The sequence below is a fragment of the Rhinolophus ferrumequinum genome, chromosome 8 (assembly GCF_004115265.2).
Source record: "Rhinolophus ferrumequinum isolate MPI-CBG mRhiFer1 chromosome 8, mRhiFer1_v1.p, whole genome shotgun sequence".
In the NCBI taxonomy this organism is placed as follows: domain Eukaryota; kingdom Metazoa; phylum Chordata; class Mammalia; order Chiroptera; family Rhinolophidae; genus Rhinolophus; species Rhinolophus ferrumequinum.
The window spans coordinates 7,887,845-7,901,534 of NC_046291.1; the positions used below are offsets into that span (position 1 = coordinate 7,887,845).

Consider the following 13,690-nt stretch of genomic DNA (forward strand, 5'->3'; position numbering starts at 1 on the left):
TAAAAGATCTAGCAACTGCTTGCCACCTGCCTCTGTTACCTGTTCCTAAGCCAGCCAGAATTTTAGACGGATGTCACAGTATCGTGTAAACAAGGTGGCAGCCTTTCCTGAGATGGGCTTTTGTTTGTTACAGATTCAAGCCCTTTCGTCTTTCTTAGTGCAGCCAAAACTAAGAACTTTGTATTTATTTGTTGTTAACAAGTGCTAGCAAGTACAGGCTGGCTCCTGCTGGTATACAGAAGTATATAAGGCACTGAGCCTCCTTCACTATTTTTCAAGGTGAAATAATCACAGATAGAGCAGGTTAAAAATATCTCTTTACAGACATCCAAGCAGTAACATGTATTTTTCCTGTGGCAGACATTCCCCTTGACTGTGGCCACCCGAGTGAGAGCTGCTGAGAGCCCCTGTACTTTTCTTCCACTGAGTAAGGGGAGCCCATCTAAATGGGCCAAACTGAGCCCTCCTTGGCAGGGCAGTTGTTCCCTAGTTCTGTGATGGTCACAAAGATCACAATAACCACAAGTTGATCGCATCGAGGCAGAGCCAGGGAACCGGGAAGACTGGCATGTCCCCAGCCCCGAGCCACAATGTTCTCCACCTCCTGTCCTCCCACTGATCTCCCTCAGCACACTCTCTTCAGCCCGTGCTGACCTCTGAAATGACTTCCGTTTCCTTTGTCAGTGGTAAGAAATGATGCTCCTGAACCCAATGACCCAGAAGAGCCCCAGGAGGCATCCAGCACACTGGCCAACAAGAAAGGTAAAGATGGCCTTTCTTCTGTAGGTGTCAGGAGGGGGAACTGGAGCTGTGCTCTGCTTTTCTGATCATAGCTGCTCACGAGCGCCTGCTGTGGGATGGTAGGCGTGATGCTCAGTACGATTTGTTTCTGCAGTTCTCATTCACTGCATCTTCCTTTAAGGTCTTAATGAAGATGAAAGAGACACCAGAAGGCCTTTAGGGCCATTGAAATATGCACCCACTGGAACTGCCTGTTGTGAAATCACCAAGCTCGCCTATATCCACAACTTCTTAGAGGATTAGTCGCACCTCTTTCTTTAACTGAAAGTTGGTTTCCCAAGAGGACACTGCTTTCTCTTAAGACATGTCTTCCTAGTCTCTGCTATCACTCGCCTCGTGTTGGCAGGCAGGTTGGATGTCCACCCTTGGGACCCTCTGCCCCCAGCCAGCCCCTCGCTGCCCCATCCTCTTTTTGGAGGCTTAACCATTCAAATGAAACCCTCCCTCCTTCTTCATCACTGTCATCTATACATTTCCCACCACTCCCCAGCAGGCCTCAAAGGCTGACTTAGCGCTTTTTTGTCATTTCAAGGCCTACCCTTACCCTGGACACCTTCAAGGTACATGTGGATAACAGGCCCATCCAAAACACTGACCTCTCCAATCCTGCATCTGCTCACTTCCAGGGACGTCTTCCTCCACCAATTCTGGGCCTCCCATACCCAAAGGCAATCTACAGGCCCTTTCTTCATTCCGACTGGCTCACCTTCCCAATCATTAATTGAAGAATTCCTTTTCTTGACAGCAAATCCTTGACATTTGCTCCTGCTACAGCTATTGTGCAACCTCTGATGTGTCCTCCTCAGCCCCATCTTTAAAAATTAATTCGAAAATATCCTGCCCTTATTTCTTCCTCACAAGATGTTTCCTCAGTAGGTTGTGTCCTTCAACCTCATTTGAATGACCAGTGCACTGGCCTTTCCCTTTTTCAGTCCATCATCTGCCTGTCTTCACGTTCCTTCATACCAGCTTAGAGGCCAGTATTCTTTGTTTCAGTGACATTGCTGAAACTCCACCTGCCTTGACTCTCTGTCTCTTCCAGGACTCTCTGGCGGGCCTTGCAGGTACCCGTTATTGTTGTCTGCACACTGCATCTGAAAGTAGACACTGCGAGGGAGCAGCACACGCAGGGCAGAGGGCACCCACTATGTCTTCACAATTCCTGTGCACATGATCCCTCCACGCTGCGTGGCAATTCCACTCCCTGTGATGTTCCTTTCAAACCTTGAGCTCCTTTCTTCAGAACTCTGACCTTCCCACCTTCTCCATTTTACTCAAAAGATTACTTTGCCTCCCACTTCATGGAAAGGAATCAGATGGAAATCGTCTCGGTTTGGGCTACATACCCCACAGACCCTAACTGTGTCTGTTGCTGCCCCTCTGGTTCCCTCCTCTTTAAGGCAGTCCTTCTACCTCACCCGACAGTATCTGTGATTCCTTGTCTCTCCTGAGAATTCATCCTTTTCCTTTCATAAGGATCTGCATACAGCCAATGCCCAAGCCTATCCAGCTCCAAAAGGACCTTTCTCTTGATCCTCACCTCACTTCAACTACCTCCATGGCCCCTGTCCTTTTCACAACCAAGCTTCGAGAATGAGTTACCTAAGCTCATTGTCTCCTTTTCTTCACATATCTCCCTCCTCTGCCACTTTAGAATTTCTTCTCACATTCCCTCCCACCATGACTTCCTGTAGCAGCATTACCTAAAGTCACCGATGACTTGGCCACTGTGGTTTGACGAACAAAAGTAACAGCTGAAAATTATTCACATATTAGGTTGGCAGATCTATCTGTGTAGCTATAAAAGATGATCTGTATCCTTTCTTTTTAGGAAAGAAAAGAAAAAGAATTGTGCAGTCAGCTCCTAGAAAGAGACAACAGAACAAAAGCCTTCCACAAGGTAGGATGAAAGTATAAAAGAGGCTGGAGGCTGGGGGCATCTCATGTTTGCAGGTCAAAGTGTGGGAAGTTGAATTTTATTCTAAATGCAAAGGGGAGCCATTGAAGAGATCAAATCAGTGAAGTGACACTATCCAATTTTAAACTTGACAAGACCAATTTTGGTGCTGTGCAAAGAACTAGAAATAAAATAGAATGGAAACAAGGCAATCATTTGGAGGGCAGATGCCATGAGAGTTGATAATAGCCTGGATTCAGATCTGGCAGTGGAAATGGAGAGAAGAGGGCCAATTCAAAATGACTTTGGAGGTCAAGTTGACAGGACTTAATAACATGAAAGTTGATGATAAGACAGACAGAAAGAGAGAGAGAGAGAGAGAGAGAGAGAGAGAGAGAGAGAGAATCAACTCTGGCTCTTCAGTGTCTGGCTTGAATGGCTGGGTGAATGGTGGTGCCCATTGCTGAGAGAGGATGCAAATGTATTTGGGGGAAAATTTTAGAATTCAATTTCTGACTTGTCCATTTCAATATTGTGCTAACTATCTATGTAGTTGTGCCTGGTATGTGCTTTGCCAAGAACTGTGAAGGGATGAGGTGTTATCCGACTGCTTGCATAGGCATGTTTTTTATATATCTATGACTACTGTAGACACACAGTTACCTGGGTCAGGGAAAAGAATTCTTTATTGACACTCACAACCAACTCAACAGCCAGAGTAACACTGCAACATCTATTCCTCAGGTGCAGACCCATAGGCAACAGGAAGAAAGCTGATAAAATCTTTCTATATGAGTGGCAGATGATACTCCATAGATAGGGAAGGGAGAGTGATGGGCTTTCGGTTTATACAGAGAAAAAGGACAGCCATCTTCCTCTCCTCCTGAAAGGATTTTTAAAAATTGCTACTTTGAGATAGGATTGAAAAAATCTCGGGTCCTCACCCTAATCTTTTGTAATTTAATTTTATGTGTCTTTCCAAAGGCTATAGCAGTCCCAGGTGTCTTGTTTTTTACTTAGAGATGTCTTCAAGTTCCGTACTTCATCCCTTTTGACATGTAATTACCTAAGGAAAGAGTGCTCCAGTATTCCTGAAACTTTGGGTCTTAACCGAGGAACCTAGTTCTGGCTATAACCATTTGGCCATATAAGGAGATGAGGTTTATTATTCTTTTGGATCAGAGCCATTAACTAGATAAATAACTATAGATCGAATTCTCATGGTATGTGACAAGTAAAAGGTTTCTAGGGGAAGTGATAGTAAACGTTCCCTGTATACATTTCTGTATCTCAGGAGACTAGGGCTTCTTACAGAAGCACTGAGAATGCAGGGAAGTTTAATTCCCCCACAATATGCCAATCTGGCATTTAATAAAAACTCTGGCCCAAAGACACAAATATAAGCGACGTCAGCAAAATGAAGTTACCCAGATCCATGGGAGAAAGGAAGAGAACTCAGGAAGTCGTCCTGCCCTCAGAAATCCCAACAGGAGAGGAATCTGGCCAAGCAGACCGAGGGGAAGAGACCAGTGAGGAGGGAAGACCACCAGGAGAGAACACAAATCAGCAAATCAAGAGGGAATGGTTGAGGGATTAAGAAATACAAACAGTCACAAAATAGTCATGGGACGTAAAGTATAGGAAATATAATCAATAATATGGTAATAACTATGAGTATATATAGAGACTACTCAGTGGACCACTTCCTAAATGATACAAATGTCTAACTACTATACTCTACGCTTGAAAATAATATAATATTAAATGTCAACTGTAATTGAAGAATTTAAAAAGGGTGGAAAAGATCAATAATATTGTGATAGCATGGTACAGTGTCCGATGGTTGTTGGACTTACCACTTCTTTAGCACAGGGAATATAATCAATAATGTGGTAATAACTGCATATAGTGCCAGGTGGGTACTGTTGAATAACTATGGTGTACACCTGAAACTAATATAATGTTGTACGCTAGCTATATTTTAATAAAAATCTTTTAAAAAATACAAAACCAAAAAAAAAAGAGGGAATGGTTGACTACACGGAGGGAGTAAGATAAATTCAAAGAAGAGGACCTTGGGTTTGGCCACACTGGAAGACTCCAGAGCAATTTGTGTGGTAATGGAGACAGAAGCCAGCTGCAATGGGTTGAATAATGAACAGGAGGTGATAACAGGTATAGACAACGATAGACATAAGTGGGGCACGGAGCAACAGGGGGCAGCCTAAGCCAATGGCCTAAAAGCTCCTTTTCCCTGATAATTTATCTTTAGCATGATTCCAGTGTCGAAAATCCCAGTGTTGGTGTCCTTTTAAGGTATTTCATAGAAGTAATTTAGTTCTGTACCTTTTCCCCAAAGGTAAGTGGTCTTCCTGGGCAGGGAGGAAGGGCAAGCTGCTCTCTCCCTCCCTACCTCTCACCCTGTTGTGTGGGGCCCTCTTGGTTTAGTGTAAACTACTCAGGTTATTCAACTCAACATTCCCTGAGCCTTGTCAACCACTCTCACAACTCCAATCACCACCTCTGTTCTGACCACTCCCAAATCTACATCTCCAACTCAGATCTGTCTTCAAGAAACATAACAGCCAACTGCTTACTAGTCATCGCTGTTTGCAAGTTTCCCATAGACACTCCAGTCTAAGTATGCCTGAAATTGAATTCATCTTCACTTAAAACGTAGTCTTTTAGCTATCATTCAGACCTTTATTCAACAAATATGCAGTGAGTACTAATTCTGTATGTATCCATTCTGAGAGCTGATGGTGGGGTTTTTTATAGGAGAGAAAGCAAGAAATGATGCAAAAAAGGAAAGAAAGGGGAAGAAAACTCCTGGAGCTTACATGCTGGTTGGGGAGAAAAAAAAAAAAGCTAGAAAGCACGTAAATAAGATAACTTTAGATAGTAATGACAGGATGAAAGAAAATGAAGGACAGGATTATAATAGTGATTTGCAGCCTGGGGTGGAGGTCACTTTAGATTGGACAATCCAGGCAGAGGGACTCACACGTGTGAAGGAGCTGAGACTGAGAGGAAAGGCCAGTGTTGCTGGGTGATGATGAAGAAAGAATGGTGGAGGGGGGAAGGTAGAGAGGAGCCTGATCATAGAGGCCCCGCAGACCCTCGGAGGAATTTATTGAACTGGAAGTGAGTTCCCCAGTTGCCAAGCCAAAAACGAAGTGATCCTCGCCTACTTGACGATCTTCCTTAGGGCTTTGACAAGTTCTGTCAATTCCATCTCCTCTTTCCTACACTAAAATCTGATGATTTTATTCCCATGCTTAAAACTTGTTCATGGCCTCCTATTGCTTTTAGCATAACACTCATAGTTCTTAATGTGATGGTCAAAGTTCTCTCCACTCTAACTCTTCCCTTCCCCTCCAACTCCATCTCTTTCTACTCAGAACTCCAACTCAACTTTCTTTCCTCTGATTTCATTTCTCTCCTCTTTGATCGTCGACCCACGCTGCTCTCTTTGAATGCTACATTTTCATCCTACACTACTTGCCATAAATGTTTAGCTATCTCCATTTCATCACTGGTGTTGACTTCAGTGTCTACTCGAGATGGCATCCTCTGACCCCTAAATTAGCTAAAGTGGTCCCACTGTGTGTTCCTATAGCACTGGCCCTTTGGAAAGATTCTACATACTCAGTTGTAATTACTTATGTAATGTGTCTCTTCGAGGCTAGATGGTAATCTCCAAGCACAAATGAGGCATTCGTTATTTCTTGAATGAAAAATGAAAAGAAAGAAACCATATTTTCTGTATTCCATAATTTGGAGAATGATCTGACAAGGGCTGGTTGATGAATTTATTATTAGTTATGCAGAGGAGTCACAGATACCACGAGCGGCATATGGTGCTGATATAAACTAAGGGTTGTTGGAGGGAACTCTCGCAGCAGGGAAGTAAAACCTGCATAATACTCCAGATTTTTGTTATCCCAAGTTCAGGACAGGCATAGATGGTCTGCATACCCCATGGCCAGCGTCCCAGTACTGAGCCTCGCACTCCTGCTTACTCTACATGTTTATAGGACAGGGGACAGAAACATGTATGTGACTATGCAACGGCCATGCTCCCTGGTCACAGCAGTGACCTCGTTAGAAAGGAGGAGCTCCCGGGGTCCTGGGGTTGGTGTCAGCTTGTTCTGCTTGGGCCCCTCTGACCTGCTGAGACTTTCCTCTGTTAACCTACCAAAAGGAATGGAAGATACCAGGCCCTTCTAGATAGGTCTTTCTTCCTATTGTAGTTAAATGAAAAATTTTACAGGGATATTTCTAAGAGTCACATTATTTTACATTTAATTAATCACCTTTGTTAAAAATACTAAAAACACCTTTAAAAAGATACAAAATTTAGAGAAAAAAAAGAACACAGACTTAGTCACGCTGAAAATATACATACCATGTTTCCCCAACAATAAGACCTAGCTGGACAATCAGCTCTAATGTGTCTTTTGGAGCAAAAATTAATATAAGATCCAGTCTTATTTTACTATAAGACCCGGTCTTATATAACATAATATAATATAAGACCGGATCTTATATATTAATTTTTGCTTCAAAAGACACATTAGAGCTGATTGTCCACCTAGGTCTTATCTTTGGGGAAACACGGTACCACACTCTTGTATGCAAACAACAAAAAAAAATTGTATTCTTTATTTTTTATAACAGTCCTTATTTCTCTGAAACCCTCCTTTTGTGATAGGGGAAAAACATTAAACTTGCCAATTAAAGGCAAATTTTAGGCTTTTAGGTTGCCTCAGTTTCTTTTGGACAAGTATTCAGAAACTGCCATGACTGACTGAACTCCCTGCGGGTCCTGGTACCTCCTCTCTAACTTTTAGCCACTCTTGCTTCTTCCAGAGGTGGCGCTTGGATGGATAAATAAATAAATAAATAAATAAATAAATAGTAAGCCCATTTGTCCACCTGCTAGGAGGGGCTGTGGCTGTGCCATATGTGTATCCTCCCAGGCCTCCACAGAGATATTCTTTCTACACTGGACCATGGTCAGCCTATTGGGTCGGCTTCTATAGTCCACAGCCATTGAAAATTGTGATCTCTTCTTTCAACGATGAAGCACACGCCCCCTACACCTTCCACCCTCACCCTTACCCAACCTCTGCCCCCACACTGCAAATCCTCTCAGTCTCAGCTTCATCCTCCATTATAGGGTCCCTTCCTCTCAATTCTTTGATACCTCGCACTTTCCCCACTCAAAGCATCTAGGGATCTCTCCGGTTCCACACATGAGCCCTGGGGACCCTAGAGAGGTACTTTAGAAGGCCCCTCCTCTGCTGAAGCAAACCACCTGGCTATTTTTACTTGAAGGTGGCCACCTCCTGGTAGCAGGCATTACTCAGACAGGAACCAGGAAATAAGCCCCACTGCTCTGGAATACCCCCAAATTTATCTGGCTGATTTCAACAGGTTTTACAAAGAGTGAGGCCAGATATTGAGTTTGGAGGAAAAAGAAAGGTGCACATAAATTTTACATATAGATATCTATAGATATGTATATATTACATATATTTATATATAATCATATCTATAGATATTATATCTATAGATATATGATAATATAGAGATATAGATATAGATATATGAAAATGAGACACAGGAGTACAAAGATTTCACCATGTGGGGGCTGGGGGCATAAGAAGGGAGGTCACTAATAGGTCCAAATAGGTGCACTGTGGACCCCAGTGAAAACCATTCACAAATCACTCTTTGGCCCAGGAACCACCTCACTTGGGCACGGAACCCAAGAGAAGCTCCAAGTGGTGAATCAGGCAACTCAAATGAAGAACGACTCAACCAGGGTCTCAAAGATTGTGACAAGGGCCCAAAAGGCAAAGACTGAATGTGCCCAAACGTCTGGACCTGAGGGTAAGGCTGGTGACAGAATCTGCCATTTGAAGGCTTAGTGTGGGATGGTCTCTCACGCAGCAGGCACAGGGGCAGGTAGATATGGGAAGTCAGTAGGAGAAGGCGGGAGCAATGCAGGGAAAGACAGAGCAGTGTGACAGAGTGACAGAGAGGAAACAAATACCTGTTACATCTGAGGAGTTTTTGCTGAAGAAACAGCTGTGTTCACAGAGTATAGCTGATCTGAGCTGGGGCCTAGGGCAGCAACTCTCAAACTTTTTGGTCTCAAGACTCCATTACACTCTTAAAAATTATGAAGGACCCCCAAGGAGCTTTTGTTTATGTTCTTTATGTCTCCCTATATGTACCTTATCAGAAATGAAAACGGATCATTTTAAAATATTTACATACCAGGGGTGCCAAAAAAACATATACAAGTGGACACTTTGGTCACCATTGCTCATGCAGTAGTTCGCCGTACTCAGAAGTGTCTGGACGCTGATGGTAACCACTTAGAGCACCTCTGGTAATTGCAGAAGTCAAACATGACTTGTATTCATCTTTTGTTATCGGTATATATTGAGTATTACAATTTTAATAGTTTTTTCCTTTCTTAAAATGCGTATACATTTTTTTGGCACCCTCTGTATTTAAAAGTAGCAATAATAAACGAATTACCTGTTAACATAAATAGCATATCTTTATGAAAATTATATTTTCCAAATAAAATTCATGAGAATAGCATCATTTTATATATTTACAAATCTCTTTAATGTCCAGCTTATTCCAAGACAGCTGGACTCTTATATCTGCTTCTACATTCAATCAGTTGGAATACATTGCTTTGGTTAAGGTACAGGAAGAAAATCCAGCCTCACACAGATATATTGTTGAATAGATTGGAGTATTTTAACAATCTTTTAAGATATCTGTGGATATTTTTCTTTCATACTATGCCAAAACTCAACAAGGGATAGTTTGTTAAAGGTTAGTTGTAATGTAGAATCTGAAGCCGTATCAGTGAACTTTTCATACTCTGTTGCAATAAAATACATAATGTTATCTTGTGTTTTGAATGGGTCTTCTCATGCAAGATTTGTAAATATCTTTTGAAAAATATTGGTCACTGACTTATACAGGGAGTTATATCTCAAACAGTCACACAAGTATTTTTCTTGAGATAATCATGGAACATCAAGATGCAGCGACAGTTTTATATGTACTTTCTAGTTTTTCACAAAGACTATTAAAAAGACGAGTACTCAGGGATAGAATTTTAATAAAATTAATATGTTTTACTGGTTGACCAGGAAGATTCTATAATAACTCTGGATTTTTTTTTTTTTTTTTTTGATGGTAAGTGATGATGAAGAATATGACTACTCTAAGGTTTGGGGACACTGCTTTGATTTGTACTAAGTCACCAGAAGTTTTTACCTGCCATGGCTCTTGCTCCATCTGTACAAAGATGTACATAGTGCAAAAAGCAAATACCTTGTTATGAAAACAGTTTTGACCTCAAAGATCTCCTGAAAGGGTTTCCAGGACTTCCCAGGGGTTCACGACCTCACTTTGAGACTCTGGTCCTGGGGTTCAGATGACTGCTCTCCCACTGGACATCTCCATTAAGAGAAGAACCACTGCTGACCAGCCTTGCTCCACTGTCCCCTGAGTGTGATTCAGACCCAGTGGTAGATGCATTCTCAGGAGGGCTTCATGGAGGCTCCAGCAAAACCTGGAACCTCCAGCCTTCAGCTCTAGAGTGTGCAAGTTCCTTCCTGGGTCTCTGGGAGATTCCCCATGAAACTTTCCAGGGAGTATTTACTGAGATCTGAAAGAAATGTCTTTTTTTTCCCAGAGGTCAGTGATGACAGTTCAAAAATGAATGAAGGAAAGGAACCCCGAGAGCCACCCAGCGCACTGCTAAAAATCATGCAAGGTACGGATGAGGGATTGCAAGTGTCAGAGTGTGGTTGTCAGGAGCCCAGGTTCAGAACTGTTACTCTAAGCCAGAGTTTCTCAAGCCTTTTCTTTTTGTCTTTTCATTATCACTGTGCTAGGGAGCCCATGGAGATGATTTTTCCTAATCAAGAACAACCCCCCCCCCCATGATAGTTGAATATCACAAATATATATTGATTTATGGACTGTACATATTTATTTGTGCCTTATACATAAAAAGTAAGATTTTCCTCCTAAGAACCAATTTTTGGGTAATATTACCACTGCTGAGAATTTGTGCTCCAAGCATATTCTTGATACTTTATTCGAAGTGCGTAAGCCATGGATCAAGTTTTTTTCGAGGGTCCCAATCTCCATGTTTTTCACATGATCTTTCTGGGAAAATTGGGAAAGGACATCTCCTCATAAACACAACTGTAATGGTACGACCGAGTGCCAGCAAATGACGTCATTGTGGGCATGCGCAGAAAAAAACGGTTCATGTTAATTCACTCACGACACTACGGTGATACCCGGTGCCACCGCTATGCTTGGGGCGGGGGCGGGGGCGGGGGTGCGGGGAAGGACGGGAATCTGAACCTTCTTCTGTTTGTGGGTGATTTGGCCTTTGGGTCACAAATCTACAGAACTCCCACATGACAGATGTGACTCTCCAACAATACCTAATTATTGTCAGAAAGAATGTGTTCAATTTTGAGCACCTTAAAACAAATAATCATTTCAGCTGTTTCTCCCACGCTGCACGGCCTTCTGTGGTAATGCTTCAGATTTTCTCATGGACAAATTCTATTTATTTTCTTAACCACCTTTGGAGAAGTTTGAGCGGCTTATTCAATTTTACAGATGAGGACATTGAGACATGTAAGAGATTATTGGGTTTTAGAAGACTCTGTGGGTAAAGGTTGGCTGGCACAGGACTCACATCTAGGTCCCTAGAATTAGCTTCAAGGGCCGTGATTCTCCATCAGAAAGAAACGGACTACAATAATACTGTCAAAGATTGGTCAGCTCAATATTGTCTGAAAAGAGTGCTGTCAATAAACAACAAGCTTGCTTTTTTAAAAATTACCTTCTTTCATATTACTTTCTAGATCACCTGGCTAATGAAAGTAAACTGTCTTTAGGGAAATCTCCTGGAGAAAAGCGTAAGTGTAAAAAACCTTCATGTTCTCTGTTAGGGTAGATTTGATGTTACTCATTGGTTGCTATGCCCCTCAGGCTAAAAAAGACCTCCAAACCAGAAAAGCAAACAACAACAACAAACAACAACAACAAATGTGCTATTTAAAACAGTTATTTAACTTCACTGCAACAGAAAAAATCTTCTATACTTTGCAACAGCCATTAGGATTTTTTTTGCTGTGTGTGACAGCAAACCACGCCCCCCCAAAAATAGTACTAAAATAAGAGAGCTTATTTCTCTCTCATATGGAGGTAGGAAGTCAGGGGCTGGCTTCATACACCACGAAATCCCACACTCATTCTTGTCTGTCACATCACCATCCTCAGCATGTGGCATCCCCTTCTTGGGGATCCAGCCAGTAACCCTACATTCCAGCCAAAGTGAAAAATGCAGCGTCAAGGAGGGGCACACCTCCTCCATTGAAGGACACTCCCTGCAGTTTGCATTTGAGTTATTCTGTTACCATTTCATCGCCAGGTCTAAGTACATAGCTGTACTTGACAGCAAAGGAGGCTGGGAAATGTAGTTTTATTCTAGAAGGACAAGTATCCAGCTCGACATCATCAGGGGCTTAACTACTAAGAAAAAGAGACCAGAGAAAAACAAACAACCAGCATTACCCACCCTGCATACTGTGTGGTGGGCACTGCTAGTGCTCTCCACTATTTCCAATTCTCCTCCCCTTCCCGGATACTCAGAAAGCTACATTTCCCAGCCCTTTCCAAAGATAAGGCCATGATATCAGTTCTGGCCAATGAATTCGTGGGATAGGCTTTACTTCTGAGTCAAAACACATAAGATCTACTGCACAGCTCTCCACACTCTCTTCCCCTGACTGTGGAAGTCTGTGGAAGAGGGAAGTGCCAAAGGGCAAGGCAGTGTGGATCTCATCACCACCACACAGAGGACAGCTGCCCTGGAGACGCCAAGTCCTGCAGGAGAGTCTGTGTGGCAGAGAAATACACTGTTCCATTAAGCCACCAAGATTTGGTCTTGTTTGTGTGGCAGCCTAGCCTCTCCTGTCCTGTCTGATACAATGTTCCTAATAAATTCTGTACATAGTACGGAAAAGTATTAATCAGGAAGTTAAGTCTACTTAATCTGCTTCCCCTGCCTTACTTATATACCTTACAAATGTGCATTTATCATATATTATATATATATATATATATACTCATACTATATAGTCTATTCTATAAACACTTTTTCATTGTGGATTTAACGCGCATATCTATTTTCCTTTCTTTTAGTTGCATAGCACATTGTATGATTAACAGTTTGTTCAAATCAGCACCTGTTGGTGGACAGTTAGGCTATTTCCAATTTTTGTATGAAAATAGAAATCATGTGCAGGTGTGTTTGTATCTTCGCACACTTGTTCAACAATTTCCTCAGAATTAATTTCTAAAGGTGAGATTACTTGGTTAGAGTCTTCATATCTTAAATTTCATATGTGTCACCCAATTGTTTTGCAGAACATGTAATTGTTCCCATTCTTTTTAACAATACTTGAGTGAGTGCTCATCAGCTATATTCTCATCGACCTCAATGTGATGAAACTTTTTAAAGAGTGTGTACCCCGATACTTTTTTATTAGTAGTGGTTTAAAGATGATTTTTAAGTAAATTTGTTATTTGTATTTTCTTTTTAAGAATTTTCAATTTATGTTCTTTGCACATTTTTCTAGTGTAGTATTTGTCTTTTGCATTATTCATTAAGGATATTTACCCTCTATATTTTACTATATTGCAATTTTTCCCATTTTTTATTTTAACATTGTGGGGTTGTTTTTTGAAGTGTGGATATTTAAAAATTTTTAAACAGACAAATCTATCTTTTACCTTTATGATTTCTGGCCTTGAGTTTTGGCTAAAAAATCTTTTATATCTATGGATTATAGTAATAATTCTATATATTTCCTTCAAGCTTGAAAGACCTGGTTATAAATTTGAAAAACTGGCACAATTGAA

General features: G+C 41.6%; 1 protein-coding gene across 1 annotated transcript in view; it reads left to right on the forward strand.

The window, feature by feature from the left end:
* The window catches only part of SP110 (SP110 nuclear body protein), a 37,698-nt gene that overhangs the window by 8,877 nt on the left and 15,131 nt on the right, over positions 1–13,690 (forward strand). The window contains exons 7-11 of the mRNA XM_033111928.1: positions 685–762; positions 2,633–2,701; positions 8,447–8,596; positions 10,434–10,514; positions 11,629–11,682. Of these exons, the coding sequence (XP_032967819.1) occupies positions 685–762; positions 2,633–2,701; positions 8,447–8,596; positions 10,434–10,514; positions 11,629–11,682 (432 nt within the window). The remainder of the gene's footprint in view (positions 1–684; positions 763–2,632; positions 2,702–8,446; positions 8,597–10,433; positions 10,515–11,628; positions 11,683–13,690) is intronic.